Raw genomic sequence first — 20,348 nt, 5'->3', positions numbered from 1 at the left:
CACATAGCTCAAAGCATTACACTGCTCCATGGATTGTTTTCAATTTATAATTTTCTGAGTAAAATTGTATCACAATAAATTTAGTGCTCCATTCCAAAAGATCATTTTAATGCAACCACCAAATAAATAAATACATACATACATACATACATACCACACCTGAACCCTGAATACCAGTAGACAAAGCTGTTTTGTTAAGCTAAAAATTTAAACAAGCTTTGGTAAAGACTATCCTGATTAGTGAAAAGTCCGAATTATTTAGTACTTCTAAAGACAAGAAGTGTTATAGTAAGCACAAAATATGTTAACAACTATTTCTTAGTACACATGTTCCTGAAAATGGCCTTTAATTATTATACTTATAAAATAATTATACAAATGCATGTCTATACAGTGTTTGAAGGTCTATGAAAAATCTATTTTATAGAGTCCTTATAATTGGACTATTCTCAATTTACTGCAAAGCAAATGTAATCATCAATGCATTCAGTTTCGTGTTAATTAGGAGTGGCTGGGGTCTCAAAACATTTCTGATGGTGAGCTTTGGCCTAGAGTCTGTCAGGAAGGGAAGGCTGATTTTGTCTACACATCTTTTCAGACTGAGAAGTTAATCAGAAAGGGACAGACTGTGGGGGTCGTCAGAAGTGGAAGCTCAGGAAATAGAATGCTAAGAGGCAAAGTTGACAGTGTGCTTTATGATGAAGAGAGACCCTAGACTAACGGTTAAAGTCTCATAGGTGAGACTATCTCAGCTGCAGAAATGTTACAAGTCCCCAAAATCCAATTCTGTGCTCACCCTGTCATCCCCCGATTATTATTTGGTTTTCTATGTAGCTCTGACCACAAGAAAATAGTTCAGTGGTCATACTGACATGATTATTATAGTTAATGTAACAGTTGCATTTTCTATTGTTAAGTCAGTAAGTGGAATGCAGTCTTTAGTGGAAAACAGATTAATATAAAGTAATTTCATATGGCATAAGATTGGAGGTATAAAAATCAAGTCTACATTGTCAGTGCTCTATTTGAGAAGAAAGTGCACCATCAATACAAAACTAAATAGAGCCCAACAATGTCTAGTGCTTGGGAGACAATATTCATAAAATGTATTAGTCTCCTGAATCGTTGTAATGATACACAAATCACATTTTGGTTGTTTTAAGAGCAAATTATGAAACACTAACCATTGTTTTACATAGACATTTATGTCAAAAAGCACAAGTCTTAACTTCTAAATTAGTAGTAAAATACTTTAAAATGTATAATATATTCTCCCAATTCCATTAAAAAGATAGAGTATAATTATGATGTTTTTATTTTCTACTTGGAGAAATTAGGTTCAGTTAATTGCTTTTTATTTTTTTAAAGAAGAAAAGGAAGTTATCAGAACCAAAAATGATTCTGCCCATGCCTTCTGAGACAAATTCACATTATTCTCTTTTTCCTAATGTGATGCCATTAACATGTTGAAAAGGGAATAATTAAGGTTTAAGTTCACAATAGGAAGAATAACAGGATAGAGGACAAGAGACATCAATAGACAAGAGACTTCAACAGACTTTGAAAAACTGAAAATAAATGGAGTAGAGTTAATGGAGAACACATAGGAAGAGAAGTTTCATCCTAGTGTACACATGGAGGAAGGTTTCAGTCTAGAAGAATAAGGAGGGAAGCCGGACTGGGAAATTGCAGATAAAATGAAGGGACTATAAAAAGGAGATTAATCAAATATCCCTCTCAGTCACTACCAATGACCACTCTATGACCAGACATAAACAAACCAATTCATTAACCATCCAAACAAACAAGAAGCAATTTTAACTACAATAACTGAATAATCCCAGAAAAATGATGCTGGTATAGACAGGTTCCTCAATATACCTGGACTGATCCCTCTAAAGCATCATTGAATGATTGCATTCAAACAAGTATCAACTTTCAATAGACATTCAAGAAAGGCCTTGAACAGGAAAGAATCACAGTAGATGTCCTGATTCTGCAGAACATATTTCTAATAGCCATTATGTAAACACTCCATTGGTTTGAAAGCTTTTGGAATCAATCCATACAAAATAGAATGTAAATCATATGAAGCTTAATTTTTAAAAAATGCAGATGACAGAGGTTGGAAATTGTTAGTGGACGGGGGGCTGGGGGGAAGAAACAGAAATGCTAATAGCCATATTTTATAATACAGAATGCCAAGAGATATTCTACAGTTGACTGAGAAAGAAACAAAGATGTCATTTCATTATATAAAGTTACAAAGTTAACCAATAAAAGAACTAAAAAGAGTGAAATTTAACTATGTTAGTAGCACTCCTAGAAAGACCTGTCCATATACCACTGACCACCTCTAATTCCTCTCTCCTGTTTTCCAGTGAACAGATTCTAATCAAGTTACCACAGCAACGGGCGCCTGGGTGGCTCAGTTGGTTAAGCGACTGCCTTCGGCTCAGGTCATGATCCTGGAGTCCCAGGATCGAGTCCCGCATCGGGCTCCCTACTCAGCAGGGAGTCTGCTTCTCCCTCTCCCGCTCCCCCCTCTTGTGCTCTTTCTCTCTCTCAAATAAAAAAATAAAAAAATAAAAAAATAAAAAATAATAAAATAAATTTAAAAAAAAAGTTAGCACAGCAACTACTCTACTGGAGTAGCTCTCATCAAAGTCTCCAGTATGAAATCCATAAGTCAGACCTCAGTGTGCACCCTACTTATGTGCAACATTTGATGCAGTTAAGTCCTGAAGGTTGGTAGATAATGGTTAGAAACACAAACTCTGTAGCCAGATCGCCTGGATTAAATTTACAGATTAGTCACCAGGAAACTTCATGCAATCTAACTGGCATTTCCATTTTGTTTGTTTTTTGTTTTGTTTTGTTTTGTTTTAAATTTGAAAACCAGGATTACTAATGATACCTACCTCATAGGGTTGCTGTGAGGAATGAAAGAATATGTATATAAAGTACTTAGAATGGTAACTGAGGCTACATATAAATTATTATTGCTCTCCCCCTTCTCCTTAGAACTCTTCCTTCACTTGCTCTCCAGGCAAACAAGTTTTGGTTTTCTTCTGACTCTACAGGCTGTCCTTTTTTGAGTTTCCTCTAGTTCTTGCTATCATCCATTGTCTCAACACAGGTGGGCTCCTGACCCAAGTCCTCATCTTCTTCTCCCTATCTATACACAGATTTTTGGTGACTTTATCATCTCTAGTCTTATGGTTTTTATTATTTCTATATGCTTGTATCTCGAGAATTTTTGTCTATAGCCTTCACCTGTCCCTTCAACTCCAGTCTTGCAATTCCCATTGCCTTCTTAGTCTTTCCACTTGGATATACCTAGTAGACATCATAAAATTGACATGTCTGTAAGTAAATATTTGACCTTCTCCATACCAAACCCGCTCTTCCCACATTCTTTCCCTTTTCAGTAAATGGAAACATCATCTTTCCAAAGAAGAGTCTCCTCTCTGTTTACCAATCCCACAGCAAGTCTGGCAGCTAATTCTACTGATATTGCCTTCAAAATATATTTCAAACTGACCTTCCTCTCTCCGCTTTCCGTATGGTACTCCAAGCTTTTCTCCATGACTCCTTGTTTTCACCTTTTCCCCACTACAATCTATTCCCAACAGAGCAGCCAGAGTGACCCCTTGATTTTTTATACCTGTTTATGTTCCTCCAATGGTATATGGTAACTTCCCAACCCTCCTGGAGTAAAATCCAACATCCTTGTAATAGCAACAGGGTCATATTAGTGTCTCCCTGCTCTTGGTCTGAATTAATCCTACTCTTCTCCTGCCTCCTTCCCTCTGATCCATCCCAACTGTGGTATTTCCTCTTCTTAAAATAAACCAGACAGGCTCCACACTCAAGGTCTCAGCTCTTGTCTCCAACAGCCTGAAATTCTCTCCCACAAGATAACCACAACCGCTAGTTCTCTCACCTCCCCTCCTCAAGATCATCAGACTGAGGACTTTCTCAGAACCCTATTTAAATTTGCAGGAATATGGCTTCTACACATTGTGTTTCCTTCTTTTCTGGTTTATTTTTCTCCACCATCAGCTGTCCAGTTAGTGATACATATTTTAATATTTTATTGTCTCCCATCACTAGGATGGAAGCTTCAAGAGGGCAAGAATTCCTTAATCTCTTTTGTGCTCAACTATATCTCTAGTGCCTGGAAGAGTGCCTAGAACATACTAAGTGCTTAATCAATATTTGTTGAATACATTAATGGGGGATGGGAGAGGTGGGGAGTGTATGAACCAAAAGATAATGATCAAATTAATGAATAAAAACTGGAGGCAGAAGTATTTTATTTGGCTACATGGTAATAACTAATAAAGGAAATAAGTAATACTACTAAAATAATTAAAGGGGTTACCTCTGTGTACCTAGACCGGGCACGAAAAGGTCTGAGCATTAGGCTGTTACTTTTAATAATGAGGACATTATTATTTTGCATTACTTTTATATATTTAATAAAAGTTAGAAGTGGAATGGACAAAACTGATCAGAGAAAGAGAGAAGGGAGGGACCAGGGATGAGGCTGATTTGAGGTTTCTAACATGGGTCAGTATATTTCATTATACATGTGACATGATCTTAAAGGGGGTGGAAGGTAAAGTGAAAGTAGCTGGGATGAGTGTCTATTACATGCTAAGTGTTATACTATGGGGGCACTTTATACATGAATTACTCTCTGAGGTCTTCTCAATACCCTCTTGAGGAAGTTATGTCCATTCCAGTAGTAGAGGTAACAACACTGGTATTCGAACAGGTTAAAATCATTTGCCCAAAGCCGCACCCCTGGGAATTGGCAGGCAGACTTTAAACCCATGTCTGCCTGACTCTAAAATAACCAAGACCATATAGATGCTGCTTCATCTATAACAACAGAAGTATGAGTAGTTGTCAAGCTTTTTAAATGGTGAAATAAAAGCACAGAATATAAGCAAAGTGTGTATATTGTGTATATACGCTCTTTTAATATTACGCCCTGTTGGTTTCCTAAATCAGGCAAAAATTGAAGGGTAATTTCTTTCCCTTCAATTATTTCTCTCTAGGAAAGAAAAAGTCCTGCTTTAAAAATGTCCTTTGTGTTTTGTTTTGTTTAAAGTTTAATTGATTCACTGACTTTTTTGAAGAGCATACTATAGGCCACAACACAGAGCTGAGTTAAGAAACTAATTGAAGCCAGGTTCATAAGGGCTTAAATTACCAGAGCCTTCCTGTCATCTTAAATTAAACTTCCTTATACACTTTGCAAGATTTATAACCCCAGGCTGAAAAGCTGTAAACCGTCCCAGTTTCTGAGTGAATCCCCCAGAAGGAAATGATGTTTCCTGGAAAAGAGAAAGGCAAATATCCTTAATGGGAAGAGGGTTCCAAGAGCAATGTGTGTGGCAGGGGTCACGGGAACCTTGGCAAGGGGCTGCAGAGGGAATGGACAAGTCACTCAAAGAACATGTGTCCACAGATTTTGCTATTTGACTTGCAAGTCCTAACTGAGCAAGTTCATCTAAACTGCAAGTGGACGCATATTTGATTTTCTCCTACAAATGAAAAGCAGAAGGGCAAATGATCATCTGTGGAAATCATAATCTCCTAAATTCTTAAAATAGCTGTTATTATAGACTTATCGACATCACTGCCTTTCATGTTTCTATGCCCTACGCAATTTCTTACCTGCCTCTACCTTTATAGTCAATTTCTTTTCTTTTTTACATGTTTTCTTTTTATAAAACATAAAAATATTTGTCATGCAATTCAATAATCACTATTTGTGAGTTGGTAAAATTCACTATTTAATAACAGGAAGGAAAGTTATTTAATAGTCTGGACAACAATTAAGCTAAAAGGTCTACATTTTAAGGAAAAACCTCTCTTTAGTAAAGCTTTTAGCAAATAAAAATCATCATCTTTTTCAAATACCATCATGATTACACCTCATATATAACTGAATGGTACACAAGAAAAATGAATTTTCATTATATAATTTTCTTTCACTATAATGATTTACCTGATATTCTCAGGAAAATTATCCATTCATGACATGCATTCTGCTCACTGTTGGTTGGTCTCATGTGCCAGGCATTGTGTAAGATTTTGGTGAAATTAAACTCCCTGTTACCTTTGATGTCAACTAGACCTTTCATTGTCAAAACTCAACACATGGAAAAGTATGATGAGCAGAAATACCCTGAATGCTCAAACCATATTTACTAATCAAATGAATTTTGAGTTGGAAAATATAGCATTCATTTCTACTTTGTTTTCTAGAATAAGAAATAATACTTCCCCATCTCCTCGTTAATACTTAGAAAAAATAACTATGATTTCAACTCCTAAAAAAGATTTTTATCACTTTATATTAAAACATTTTTCACATTTTCCCAGTTGGTTGAAGAAAGGGCCTTTAATCTATTTTTTTTTAAGTTTCTTTCTTCCTTCCTCCCTCCCTTCTTTCCTCCCTTCCTTCCTTACCCATCCATCCATCCTTCCTTCCTTCCTTCGGTTTAGAGGGAGAGAGTGCACGTGTACACACACATGATGGGGGGGTGCAGAGGGAGAGGGAGAAAGGGAATCTTTTTTTTTTTTTAAAGATTTTATTTATTTGACAGAGAGAGAGACAGCCAGGGGAACACAAGCAGGGGGATGGGAGAGGGAGAAGCAGGCTCCCGGCTGAGCAGGGAGCCCGATGCGGGGCTCGATCCCAGGACCCCGAGATCATGACCGGAGCCGAAGGCAGACGCTCAACGACTGAGCCACCCAGGCACCCCGAGAAAGAGAATCTTAAGCAGGTTCCACACACAGCATGGAGCCCAACTAGGACTATTCATTATCAGTCTACAAAGCAATTAAAAGTAATTAAATTTATCACAAGAAAAATTCTTTAAGAGTCTACCTCAGTCTTAAAGGACACTGGTGAAAAGAATACTTTTCAAAACCTTCCGATGAAGGTATAAAATTACCATGCCTACTACATAGGGCTTTATATTTTTAAATAAAATATCGTTCCATAACAGCCATGCATATCTAGCAAGAATGAGAAAAACAATCTCCCCAGAAGGGTCATAACCACTGAGAAATTCTGGGCAAGAAATTCCACATGGCAGATACAGAAATAGAATGAGGTAAAGTAAAGACAAATGATACTCCATATCACTTCCAGAGTTAACATATTTTGTACAATACCACTTAACTTCCTATGTTTTTTCAGCTACTATTCTTGCTTCTTGTCCATTCAAATAACTTAAACCAAACTTTAGGAAATATTATTTCTGGCAGTTTTCAAAATCTAGATCTCTTTCTACCAACCATCTCCCCCAAATAATAAATAAATAATTAAAAAAGCTATTTCCTCCCCCCCATTCTTAAAGAAATCCAAAGAACTTCCCCTGTAGAGAATTTTGTTTTCACTTTGACTTCTGTACAATTTCACTTACATCACAAAAAGCCAGGAAGAGCTTTAAGAACAAAAGCATATCTGCATTACTGAGTAATGAGAAACATCTTTTATCACTCCCTGAACTATGTAGTATACCCTATATTTTTGATAAAATTACAGTTTTTCTTTATGGACTTAATAATTCATTAGTGAGTCAAATCCGCCAAAGCAAATAGAGTTTACATGGTCATACAGAGAAAAGAAGTATTGCTTAATATGAAGAAAGGGCTGGTTGACAGATGAAAGAGAAGAGGATTTCTGAACTGTTGAATATTTGACAATAAGTGGTTGGGGGGGAAGGTGGTATGTGAATGTAATTTGGAATTTTACTCTAACTTTGTGAGTCAATACTAAATACCAAAAACAAACTCAGGGTAAACTGAGTGTTACTAGGTTTCAGGATTGCCTTCTTAAGATGGAAAAAGTTAAATATTTACATCTGTTTGATATGTAGATGTACTCTTAAAGATGATGAGTATTTGCATATAGAACATTCTCCCTCCAAAGGAAAAACAATCAGCTATTTACACAATAGAGCAAATGACCCAATATCCTGGTCATTGGTGAGGAACAAATGAGCAGCATGCATGAAACTTGTTAACTTCATTTCATTCTGTGATCATTTTTTGATGTGTCAACTTAGCTAGGTTTATTGGGTCCCACTTGTTCAATCAAACACTAATCTAGGTGCTGCTGAGAAAGTATTTTGTGGATGTGGTTAAAGTCCACAGCAGCTGACTTTAAGTAAGGGAGCTTATCCTAGATAATCTGGGTAGGTCTGATTCCCCACTTGAAAGGTCTTAAAGGCAAGATGGAGGCTTCCTTGAGAGAAGAAATTCTACCTGATTATAAAAGTTTTGGCTCATGCTGAGAGAGTTTCAGCCTGCCCTTCCTGCTGGGCTGCCTTTAGGATTTCAGACTTGCCTAGCAAGTCCCCATGATCATGTAAACCAATTCTTCACAATAAATCTCTTAATCCCTTCCCGGTTCTGCTTCTCTGGTTGAACCCTGACTGATAGAATTCCAAATTGGAAAACAGCACTAAGGCAGAGGGAAGGAAGTTGCCATGATTTGTCAGCACCCCACCCCAGGCTGTGTCTACGATGCACCAACAGACTCAAGTCAGATGGACACATACTCAGTAGCACATTCTAAATAATCTGCAGAAGGAAACAATTGTGCCACGTCACTCACAAGAAAGACATTTCACACACTTTGATACAAACCACAATCATCTCTAGAAAATAAACACAAATATTTCACCTTAAATTAATAAAGGCTGCTCATCCAACCAAAAGAAAAAGTGGTCTTAATTTCTACAACATCGGTCAAATTACATCATAACACTGATGCGACTACATAAATATGTTTTCCAATCTCACAAACAGTAAGTTGTTAAAAAACAACAACAACAACAATTTATATCCAGACAAGTTAATTTTACACACATGCCCTGCTTCCTGTCCTTACCTGGACTGCATATCTTGTTGGGTTTTGGCCTGACTGGCTTCTGCCTGAGGGGAGGCGTGGCTGACTCGCTGCTGAAGCTCCACCAGAGACTGGTAATACTGTTGCTGATGGTGTTGTTGCTGCTTGTAGCGAGACAAACTGAAAAACAGCCCTAGAATGGCTTTTAAGTTTCCATTTCTTATTTCTGCATCAAAGGGAAAATATAAAAACAGTAACAAATGAAATGAACAGTAACAAATGAAATGAACATATGAAATGAAAAGGTTTTCCATTTTATTTATTTATTTTTTTACAAATGCAATTCCAGTTTCCATTCTCTTAGACCAAATCTGTGAAGATAGAAATGCACCTCAAGTCTCGCAGTCACAGATTCAAGCAAATCTGAATTTCTGAAGCTTGATAACATTTCCAAATAGCCTGGAGCTTCAGGGACAGAGTGATGGGAAAGAAGGTAGAACAAAACTTGTACGAGCAATGGTCTTTGCTGATCCCCAACTGCGATTTTTCTAGAGTTTGCTTCTTCCTGGAAATGGATGGGCTCTCTGTCCTGCACTAATCATTTGATTCAGCATTCTGCTTCCCTCACAAATACACAGCTGTTACCAACACAGTGATGGCTATGAACTGGAGAAAGAAAGCCACTTAAATGTTGGTTGTCCTACATTATAAATAATGATGGTGTGGGTGCACCTTATAATGACAACTGGATTTAGAGTAGCCCTCCTAAATCACCTAGCAATCAATTTATTCAAATGTTTATATATTTATATATATGACTATATATGTAATCTCCCAAAAGTAGACATTATAAGTATTAATTTAATGGTCCACTTTTTCTCTTGACTCATACTACATATTAATAAATTATAAAGATCAGCTTATTCATGACAACAATTGATAAACATAACTGTAAATCATAGTTCTAGTACATGGAGCTCCTAAATTTTTCTAATACTGAATAAAAAGATAAACACCCAAAGTAAGCTACAATCTGAACCTTGTTTTCTTTTGCTTGTAGTTATAATATAAAATTCAGAGAAGAGATGGAGGTAAAGCTTGAAATAAGGCTATGAAACCTGTAATCATATTCTAAATAAAACATGTTGTTGACAATAAAATACATCCTCCTGTGATGTCAAGGTTTTATGTCTCCTTTTTGTAGTTTAGGAACATTAACAAACTATTCTGATTTCTTGCTCTCTGATGGTTTATAGACATCACACAAAGTATGCAGTAGAATTACTCATTTAAAATGAGAATGAGATGTTTCCCCACCTCCCCAAAACTTCTCACAGTTGCCATAATATAGAAGAGTTAGTCTGATCAATATGAGGCTACAGTAAGAAAGTATTAATGCTCTCATGTAAACCTAGATGATATTAAAGGTTTTAAAAATTTCTTGTTTTCTTACTATGTATATTTTATTAATCTAGAAAACCATTTTGAACATTCATATATTTTTAGAAGATAAATGAAAATCATTGGGTTTCTGTTACTAAAGGATGTCATATGAGAAGGCAGAGACATAAAATGAACAAATGGTAACATTTTTAACTTACTTTTAAGCACTGAAAAAGTAAAATATTTTCCTGGGGAATTTTATCAACTTTTATTCTAAATTGCAGAACCATCAGTTAGGTTTGAACCTAAGGTTTTTGGCCCCTAAATGTGTAATTTTGTATTACACAACATATCATATAAATGTAAAAGACAAAGGAAATTTAAAACAAAAAATGAATACAGAAGAAAAATTGGGAAAACTCAAAAAATTCTACTAAATGTTCACTGTATTTCAGAAGCCACATAATTCCTTTTTCCAATGACAGCAAAATTTTTAAAACTTAGACCTGTCTAATATTTCTAGTATGTGTGGGGGAAAAGGCTATTCAGAGCAAATGACTATAGTAGAAATAGTAACCAATCTAAATTGTCAAAGTATATACCAGTATCTAGCAGAATTTTAATATATAAATTAATATTCTAATAAAATGGTGGTTATTGCAAATCTCAAAGGACTTGCTATTTCATAAGCTTAGCAACTAGATTTTGTTATAGTACTTGAAAAGTTTTCCTAAAAATACATGTGAAAGAAAAAGATTAAAAAAAAAAAAAAAGACAGAACCAGTTCAGTCTTTTTCTACTTTTCTGTATTTTAATTATAGTGATGATCTTTTAAACCATTAATGACTTTAAAGCTTTCACATATGACAGCTATTAAATATTTTAACTGCTAATTATTTAAGAACTTATGATGACTTATTTAAACTTACCAAATATTTCAACCAGGACTACCAATTTGATGTGTTATTCATAAAATAATATTTGCAGATTAATTATACCATTTTTACCTGAATTTCATCTATCTATAGCATTATCTATGTATCCATCCATCCCTCTACTTAAGACTCTAAAAATACTGTACACTGGTGATAACATAAAAATGTTTTGTTAATCTACCCTTCTCCCACACACTCAGTCATGAAAATAACAGTTTTGCCAAAATATGGAACATATATAAATAATTAAAGCATATATTACTAACCATTGCATTTATGTTTCTATTATTTTTGGAAACTTGACTTCATGTATTAAGAAGCTATGTACTCCCACTTTACATTTCCTGCAATACAAAAACAATTTTTTTTCCACAAACTTGGGTGTTATTGGTGACAACCTTTTTCTTACCTTCAGCGGATAGACCTTGAACATTTACTCCTCTGGCTGCTAGAAAACTAAGGCAGACATCAACATTTTCAATCTGTAACATGAAAAGCAGTGAAAAAGCAACTTAGAGGGTTATTTTTAAATAAACAAATGAGCTAAAATGAAACCAGAGAGTAAGATAAAGAAAGAATGAATACTTTACATTCATTTCATACTAGAGATCTTTACCAGAGTTTAACTAGAATTATTTTGGCTAATTGCAGAACGAATATAAAGCTTGCCTTGTCCGGTTTGGTATTCACAAACAATTCATAAAGGCCTGATCAAGAATGGCATTCTCACAGATTAGCAACCCACCTACTTAACATAAAACTGGATTTTGTGCTTCACGACTAAGTCTCGACGAAAGCATCCATACAGGAGGAGGCTGTTGCTTATGCAAGTTGTAGAATGTTAGGATGTGGGTAATTGGGATTCAACCAGTAATATTTGGTCATTATGCCAGAGGGTTGATATAGCATGAAAGAAATAAAAGCGTATTTTCATCTTAAACCATAGCTAAGTCTGTACTTTAAAAAATGTATTTGGACTTCAACAGTTATGTATTCCTCTAATTAAATTTAGGTATTGTCTTTATAATTTAAAATTGGGATGCCATGGCTTTTAAAGTTATTTTTGATATGACTACCAGTTTGTAACCATTTAGAGTGATAGGTTAAAAACAAAAACCAAAAACCCAAATGATTGATTTATGTTAATTCATAGGTTGATCTCAATATTGATTATGGTATTATACAGCAAAGTTAAACAGCTAAGACTTTTTTTTAAAGAATGTAGGAAACTAGAAAGTTCTAGTTCTTTATGAGTCATCTCCCTGGGTTGTTTTGGTATTCCATAAATCTTGAAATTCTACAGTAAATAGAAGATTTACAGTTAATACTTGGCAAGGTATTATTTTCTGTCCTATTAAATTCTCATCCAAAGCTATGCATAAAGACATATAAAGTTCTGCCAATGTCCTCTCTAGCTTAGCTTCACAGCAAGGTCAAAATGTCTCTTAAAGAAAATGAAAAGAAAAAAAGAGATTAAAAATCTGTCCTTATAAAATGGACAACTATATTCCTTTTTCAATGTAATTTTATGCAAAAATAAATTAATATTCGATGAGATGTTCTTTGCTTAAGAATGATTGCAGCTAAGGTATACACATTTGCTTTGAGAAAAATGATTTTTATTGATTTATTTCAAAATAAGTGTTACTAAAAAAAAAGTTAAGTTTTATTGAAATTATTCTACTGAAAAAAAAAAAAACCCAAAAACAAAGATTGGAAGTCACTGAATACATGACCAAACTAATCTTATTTTGCCCATCAGCATCTAAAAATCCAGTAAGGCTATGGTGCTGAAGTATATTTTAAATCCTTTCCTGTCTTTACATTTCACTTTGCTACCAGGAAATAAGACTGTATAAGGAAGGAAATAAAGAGGAAAGAAAAGAAATGGGAAAAACAGGATGTTCTACTATATTCATCTAAAATGTCCTTTTAGGGGCACCTGGGTGGCTCAGTCAATTAAGCATCTGCCTTTGGCTCAGGTTGTGATCTCAGGATCCTGGGATTGAGCCCTGCATTGGGCACCCTGCTCAGCAGGGGAGTCTGCTTCTCCCTCTCCCTCTGCCCCTGCTTTTGTGCTCTCTCACTCACTCTCTCTCTCTCAAATAAATAAAATCTTTAAAAAAATGTTCTTTTAAACTTTTTTTAAGGACCATTAAAAACAAGTAAAAGAAACACACCAAATAATTATTGTGGTCTAATGCTAAGAGAATTGAATTGAATATTTTTAAATGTTTGTCTTAATAGTCCCGATGCTGTTAATTTCCTATCAATTATATACTTTTCACAGAAAATAAGAAGATTCCTGGTCCAAACATACATAATTTACTGAAAAATGTTCATAGGCTGTTACTGCCTAAATTTCAGTTACTTTTATTACACACAAACATATTAATTCACTATAAGACCTACAAAAAGTTAATAAATAGCATCTATAATAAGATTGTCAGATAATTTTTTTGGCTACCATTCAAACCATTTACAAAATAAACTGGTGTCTGGAGTGGGTATTAAAGACAAAACTCTCTCAGCATGCACCATAAATTAGAAAGGGAAAGTAAAAGGGTCCTATAGAGAAAAAAATACTGAAAACATATTCAACAATATTTGTTTATATATTCAGGTATGGGTTTTTTGAGACCAAGCCCCAGGAAGATAGGGACTATGTTTTGTTCACTTATGTAGCTTCAGCAACCTAAGAGGGTGCCTAGTATCTAATAGGTGCTCAGTGCACACTTAAGGAAGGATAGAGGTAAAAAGGAGTGGTGGCCAATCCATCCATATGGAAAGGAGTGGAGGGGTCAGGGAGAGAAGAGAGAGAGAGGGAGAAAGAGGGAGAGGGAGGAGGAGAGGGAAATAGAGAGAGAGAGAGTAGGAGGAAGAGGGAGAAAGAAGGAGAGAGATCATTTGGTTCAGAGCCTATATTTTCAATTCTCTTTCGGATTTTTAAAAATATACTACTCTGTGCCTGTCTCCAGACCAAAAAAAAAAAAAAAAAAAAAAAAAAAAAATCAGAACTTCTGTGGGTTGGGGCCGAACTTCAGTTTGTTTTCAAATTTTAGCTCCCAGTGTCAGTCTTCCTTCCTCTTTACAGATTAAGCAACTGACTTCCACAGAAGATCTCATATAAAGATGAGCAAAAGAAGCCAACAAAGTGTTATACTTTTTATCCCCAATTTCCATGAAATTCAAGATGTACAAAAGTAAACACTGAAAATAATAGCATAGTGATGAACTTTGGAAGGGTATAGTCTGGAACGTTGTATGGGGGGAAGAGGCATGCTGGAAGTGTCCTTTGTTTTGATCTGAGTGAGACTACACAGGTATATACATATTAAAAAATCAATCAGCTACATACTTAAGATTGGAGTACTTTATATACTTTCTATGTTTGTTTTACTTCAATTCCTATTAGAGTACTTTACACTCTTTTATGTGTGTTTTACTTCCATTAAAATTAAAAATAAAATGATCAGCCCCCTGTTTTATTGAAAATAAAGGCATACAAGAATAGAAGTACAGAAACTTGACAGGTGGCTGTTAAAAGTAATTAAGTGAATGATGATGGTGTTTTAGACTATGGTGGTGGCAGTGAAAGTGATCCAGACTCTGGATAGAAGTTGAAGAAATCTAGTGGGAAGATATGGCACATAAGAGAAGGTGAGGAGTCAAGGATGACCATGAGACTAAGTAATTCATGCACTGTACATTTTATGCCTGGGGTATTTTTTATATATGCCCTCATAGCAGTGATCCAGAGAAATTCATTCTCAGTTCTGTGGGCACTACACTTCTCATATGGCTCAAGTAATAGTCACATCCATAGCTCACGGACAGTCACTCCCAGGACTTTTACTTGCCTACAATGACATCATGCACAATTTGTTGGGTCTATTTGTGGCTCACATTTTATTAGTCCAGAGCACCCACTTTGCCTCTCTTTTCCTGTTAAACTTAAGCATGGCTACACAAAATATATAAAAATATTGACTTTGTAACAAAAATGAAACAAGAAGTTTCTAAGTTCTAAATCCACTCAATCACATCCAGTTTCTAAGTTCTAAACCAGTCAATAACATCTACTCAGAACTTTGAAAATCTCTGGGTACACTGAGCCTTGAGGCTTTTGTATTCTATGAAAATATCTATTGTTATCACAATGCCTAAACAAAAAGACAATTTTGCTCAAATACATAAAAATGGACTTCTGTGTGTGTTTTCCTTATCAAAGACACAAATTCAATAGAGGTTGGTTCATAGTTTTGGACCTCGGTAGTTTCTATTTGTATAATTAATATTAGTATTTTGGAGCACTACCATTTAATTTTATGTCTTATAAAATCAAATCCTTCAATTATTCATTCATCAAGCATTTATTAAATTTATTTTATTCGTGGAATTATGCTCAGTCCTGCAGATATAAATTTCAAGACATAGCCATTATCCTCATATTTTCTAAAGAGCATTGACTCATTTCTAATATTTTCCACACTCCCATGAAAAATGAAAGGCATTTTTCAAAACAGAAATTTTGTTGTCTAATTTCATAATTGTACTTTCATCCTGATCCTTATGAACTTGCTAAATATAAGCATGTATATTGATAAATCACAAATTGGGTTTCAGACAAGGAAAACAAGTGTTTTCATATCTTCACTTATTAAAACTCAAGACAGTCATCACTGTATTTGTGGCTTCAAAGTTTTTTAAACCTTTAAAAGGTTTAAAAGGTCAATATACATTCTCAACATATTAAACATAGAGGATATACTGGAAATATTTGTATTTATTCATCTCATTGTTGAATAAACTATTCCAAAAATTGTAGAATTTTTATTTTTTTAAAAGATTTTATTTATTTATTTGACAGAGAAAGAGACAGCGAGAAAGGGAACACAAGCAGGGGGAGTGGGAGAGTGAGAAGCAGGCTTCCCGCCGAGCAGGGAGCCCGATGCGGGGCTCGATCCCAGGACCCTGGGATCATGACCTGAGCCGAAGGCAGACGCTTAACGACTGAGCCACCCAAGTGCCCCCCAAAATTGTAGAATTTTTAATTAACATAGTTCTTTATTGAACCCATACCCTTTAAGCTGCATGTTTTATGACACCTAGGCTTTTAGTATTTTTACTACAAAACCGGTATCACCTGTTTCGGAAAGTGTGGCTATCGGCATCTTTCACAGTATTAACGAACTTATACCTTGTCTGTTCACATGTTTCTTTCACTTTTACTTATGGATACTTAATGAAAACTATACTTAGGTCCTAAATATCTGGGTATGATTAATATGAACCTTATAGTTTGTGATTCAGTTTAAACCATGGCACCAACATTTAACAATGAATGATAAATTCATTCAGCAACTACTGCGTATTACATGCAAAGAGCTCTGCTAGGCAGTGAAGGGATATAAAAAATGAATTATAAAGTCTTGGGCTTTGTGAGCTTATAAAATAGCTGGAGACAAAAAACACTGATAAATCACCATCACACAAGGCACAATAGGATAAATTCTAGAGAAGATTTATAAACAATACTTCATGGCCGTAGAGAGAATGGACTTACCAATTTTCACTACACATCTGGGAAAAGCATCTGAGAAGAATCATTTAAACTTGAAGGCTACGTCTGACTTTGATAAGGTAGACAAGTGTCAGAAGGCATGCCTATCAGAGCAACCAAGAGCAAGATTGCTCATGAAGAGGTTTGAGACTAGATCATCCTAGTCTTCACTTCCTGCAGTTATGTTTACAGAGCTGAATTTGACCTGGAATTGAAAACCCTTTGTTGCCCCTTGGATTCTGAAACCACTGCAGTATATAAAGTGAAATAAATGTAAACCAGGTAGCAGATATAATACTTCAAAGTCTGAGTTCTCTTTACAGAGGCAATGCATCCTGGTTAGGGCATGCCTGACGTGCTAGATAATGCAGTTATGAATCATACATAGAGAATGTCTAGAAGAATATGAACCCAATTTAGCTTTTGTTATCTCTGGATGGTCGATTCTCTTGTGACTTGTGCTATTTTTGATTAACTACATGTCCTATTTTTTTCATTATAAATGTGTACTGGTATTGACACTATATAAATTAATTAAATAAATGTGATTTCAACCAAAATAAAGAGGTAAAATTGCTCAGTTTGAGTGAACCCCCATCCTATCATAGAATTCAAACAGTAATATAACTTTTAGCCTAAGATTTTAATCAGATATACATTCATCTGGAGACCTTTAAAAATGCAGAGTATTTTTGCATTGATTAAAATTCTTAATTTTTGTTTTCCTTCACTCATTCAACAATTAGTTTAGTTGTTCACTGAACATGTCCAAGTCCTTAAAAATATATAGTTTTATAGGGCAGAGAGATATTTTCAATGCAGTACAAGAAATGTTATGGTCTGAGAAACACAGACTCCTGGAGAAGCATGAAGAAGGGCCTATTTTGGACTAGAGGTCAAATAACTAGGAAATGAGAAAGTTATTGGTGACCAAGACTTATCTAACAGTTACAAAGATATTTTCATCTGAGGTTGCCATTACTATACTTTCTTACAATGAGAAAGATGTTGATCAGAGAATTAAATTGACATGCTCAAGGTCACACAGAAAGAATATATTAAAACCAGAGCCTATGTAATTAACCCCCACATTTTTCTCTTTCAAAGGAAGCTTGAGCTAGTCCCTGAAAGGTTATGAAGAGTTAGCCAAATAAGAGGATGTGACGTGAGGTGAATCCATGGAAGGAGCACTATGTGAACTACTCATGGTTGAGAAACATCCTAAGTTAAGGGACTGGCAAAGAATTCAGAATGTTGAGGGTGAATCTCACCTAAATCTTTCTTCACAACTTCATTGTTTATCAGTGTGAGAAAAGGCTACTCTAAAAGCTGATAACTTTCAATCAGTTTCAAGATCCAAAGTGGGAGGTGAGATCACCAGGAGGGACGCCAGGAACAAGAATCTTGAAATATGGAGAATCTAGTGGCAGGAGATGAGGCCACAGAATCTGATAGACAGAGGCTGGCTGGGGAACATCCTTCAGGCCCTGGGAGGAGTCTGGGCTTGATCTCAAAGCCCAGGGAGCTAATGGTGTGTATTATGCTAAAGAAAGAAATGGTCAGTGTTGCTTAGAAGACATCTATTTTATATGACCACACAGTTCATACATAGATTTATTGATAGTTTTAAAAGTTTCACACATCGATTTCTATTCATACTATCTGCAGTGCTCTATGATTTTTCAAAATTATGCTTTAGTGTATTTCATTTAACAAAGTCATTTCTAACACATTACCTTCACAACATAGTATGTGAACAAGCTGCTTTTGGAAAAACCCTATACTACATGTCAAGAATGGAAGCAGGGAAAATGGTTGGGAAGCTACTTTTTCCTTCACTTCTCAACAACCTAGCACAGGGAGTTCATGCGGAGTTTTAAGCCCATATATTATTTACTCCAAATGCAAAACCCTTTCCATCTTCACCATCATCTGTCGTAAATTTTTATATATTTTTTCCACTCAATAGAAACTTAGAGATATAACATACTTTTTATAAATTTACACAATTAATAAATAGCAGAGCCAGAATTCAAATTCAACCCTGTCAGTCTCCAATGAACTTGCTCTCTCTGCCACACTAAGCTTCCTACCATTGTAATTTAGACATTCTGACAGACATTTTGAGGCTCTGAATCAACCTTTCTACATGACTGAAAGGCAGCTAGGATACAGTGCCTGGCATAAAACAGGTGCTCAATAAATATCTGGTTGAAAGTAAAGGCAAAACTGTGTAGTAGGAAAGTAAACACAGAAATAGTATGCAAAATCTACTTGTTCTATACATACTCTAAGTCCACGAGATTGAAATGCTTCTAAATTAAATCTCAAATATCCAATGCACTTTTACACCCAGTATATTAACATATAGAATGACTGATGTAGCCACAAGCCAAAGAATACTGGCAGTCACCAGAAGCTATAACAGGCGAGGAATGGATTTCTCCCACCATCTCTGAAAGGAGCACAGAACTACAGATACTTTGACTTTGGTCTTGTGGTACTGATTTCAGACTTCTGGACTCCAGAACCATGCAAGACTAAATTTCTTTTGTTTTAAGCCACCAAGTGTGTGATAATTTTTCACATCAGCCACAGGTAATGAATGCAATATCTAGTCAATAAAGCGATAGATATCACAACTCCAGCAAGGCTAAGAGTGAGCTGGGATCTGTGAGCATGCAGATTTCCAGGCCTTCCTCCCATTTGTTAAGCCTTTGCGGGGGGGCGGTAAAACATGCAATTTAATTTAGGTGCCTCATGTCATTGCAATGCTAAGCCACACTTCTCCCTTTTCCATCTCAAGTTACTTTGTGTTGTGGGACAGAGAGAGGGGGAGGAGATAGTAATTTTGTTTCACTGCAGTTTGTTTTTGTGCCGAGTTGCTCTGTGGTTAGTTGCAAGGAGTCAGTTGATTAAGCAGGAGAGTATAATAATTAAAAGTTTTGCAGCCATGTAAAACTGGATTTGCATTCTACTTATGCAATTTATACAATATAAGAAATTAAGAAAGTTTTTATTCCCTTGAAGCCTCAGATTCCTTATCTATGAAAGAGGATTAAAAAATATTTTCCACAGTCAACACCCCGACATCTAATAGTAAAACCTACAAGTCTCAGAAACAAAGAGAAAATCCTGAAAGCAGCTCAGGACAAGAGATCTGTAACCTACAATGGTAGAAACATTAGATTGGCAACAGACCTATCCACAGAGACCTGGCAGGCCAGAAAGGACTGGCAGGATATATTCAGAGCACTAAGTGAGAAAAATATGCAGCCAAGAATACTATATCCAGCTAGGCTGTCATTGAAAATAGAAGGAGAGATAAGAAGCTTCCAGGACAAACAAAAACTAAAGGATCTGCAAACACAAAACCAGACCTACAAGAAATATTGAAAGGGGTCCTCTAAGCAAAGAAAGAGCCTAAAAGTAACATAGACCAGAAAGGAATAGAGACAATATACAGTAACAGTCACCTTATAGGCAATACAATGGCATTAATTCATATCTTTCAATAGTTACCCTGAATGTAAATGGGCTAAATGCCCCAGTCAAAAGACACAGGCTATCAGATTGGATAAAAAAA

At 35.4% G+C, this 20,348-nt stretch overlaps 1 protein-coding gene across 8 annotated transcripts in view; it reads right to left on the bottom strand.

Moving 5' to 3' along the window:
- Positions 1-20,348, bottom strand: part of NAV3 (neuron navigator 3) — a 773,874-nt gene that overhangs the window by 207,054 nt on the left and 546,472 nt on the right. For all 8 annotated transcript variants that reach the window (XM_081822104.1, XM_081822099.1, XM_081822101.1 and 5 more), the window contains 2 exons: positions 11,609-11,681; positions 8,924-9,107 (listed from right to left, as the gene is read on the bottom strand). In XM_081822104.1, coding sequence (XP_081678230.1) covers positions 8,924-9,107; positions 11,609-11,681 — 257 coding nt within the window. The remainder of the gene's footprint in view (positions 1-8,923; positions 9,108-11,608; positions 11,682-20,348) is intronic.

Source organism: Leptonychotes weddellii, chromosome 5 (assembly GCF_054177405.1).
Source record: "Leptonychotes weddellii isolate Sample4059 chromosome 5, ASM5417740v2, whole genome shotgun sequence".
Lineage (NCBI taxonomy): Eukaryota > Metazoa > Chordata > Mammalia > Carnivora > Phocidae > Leptonychotes > Leptonychotes weddellii.
The sequence above is the reverse complement of the archived record's forward strand: the minus strand, read 5'-3'. Positions and strand labels throughout refer to the sequence as shown.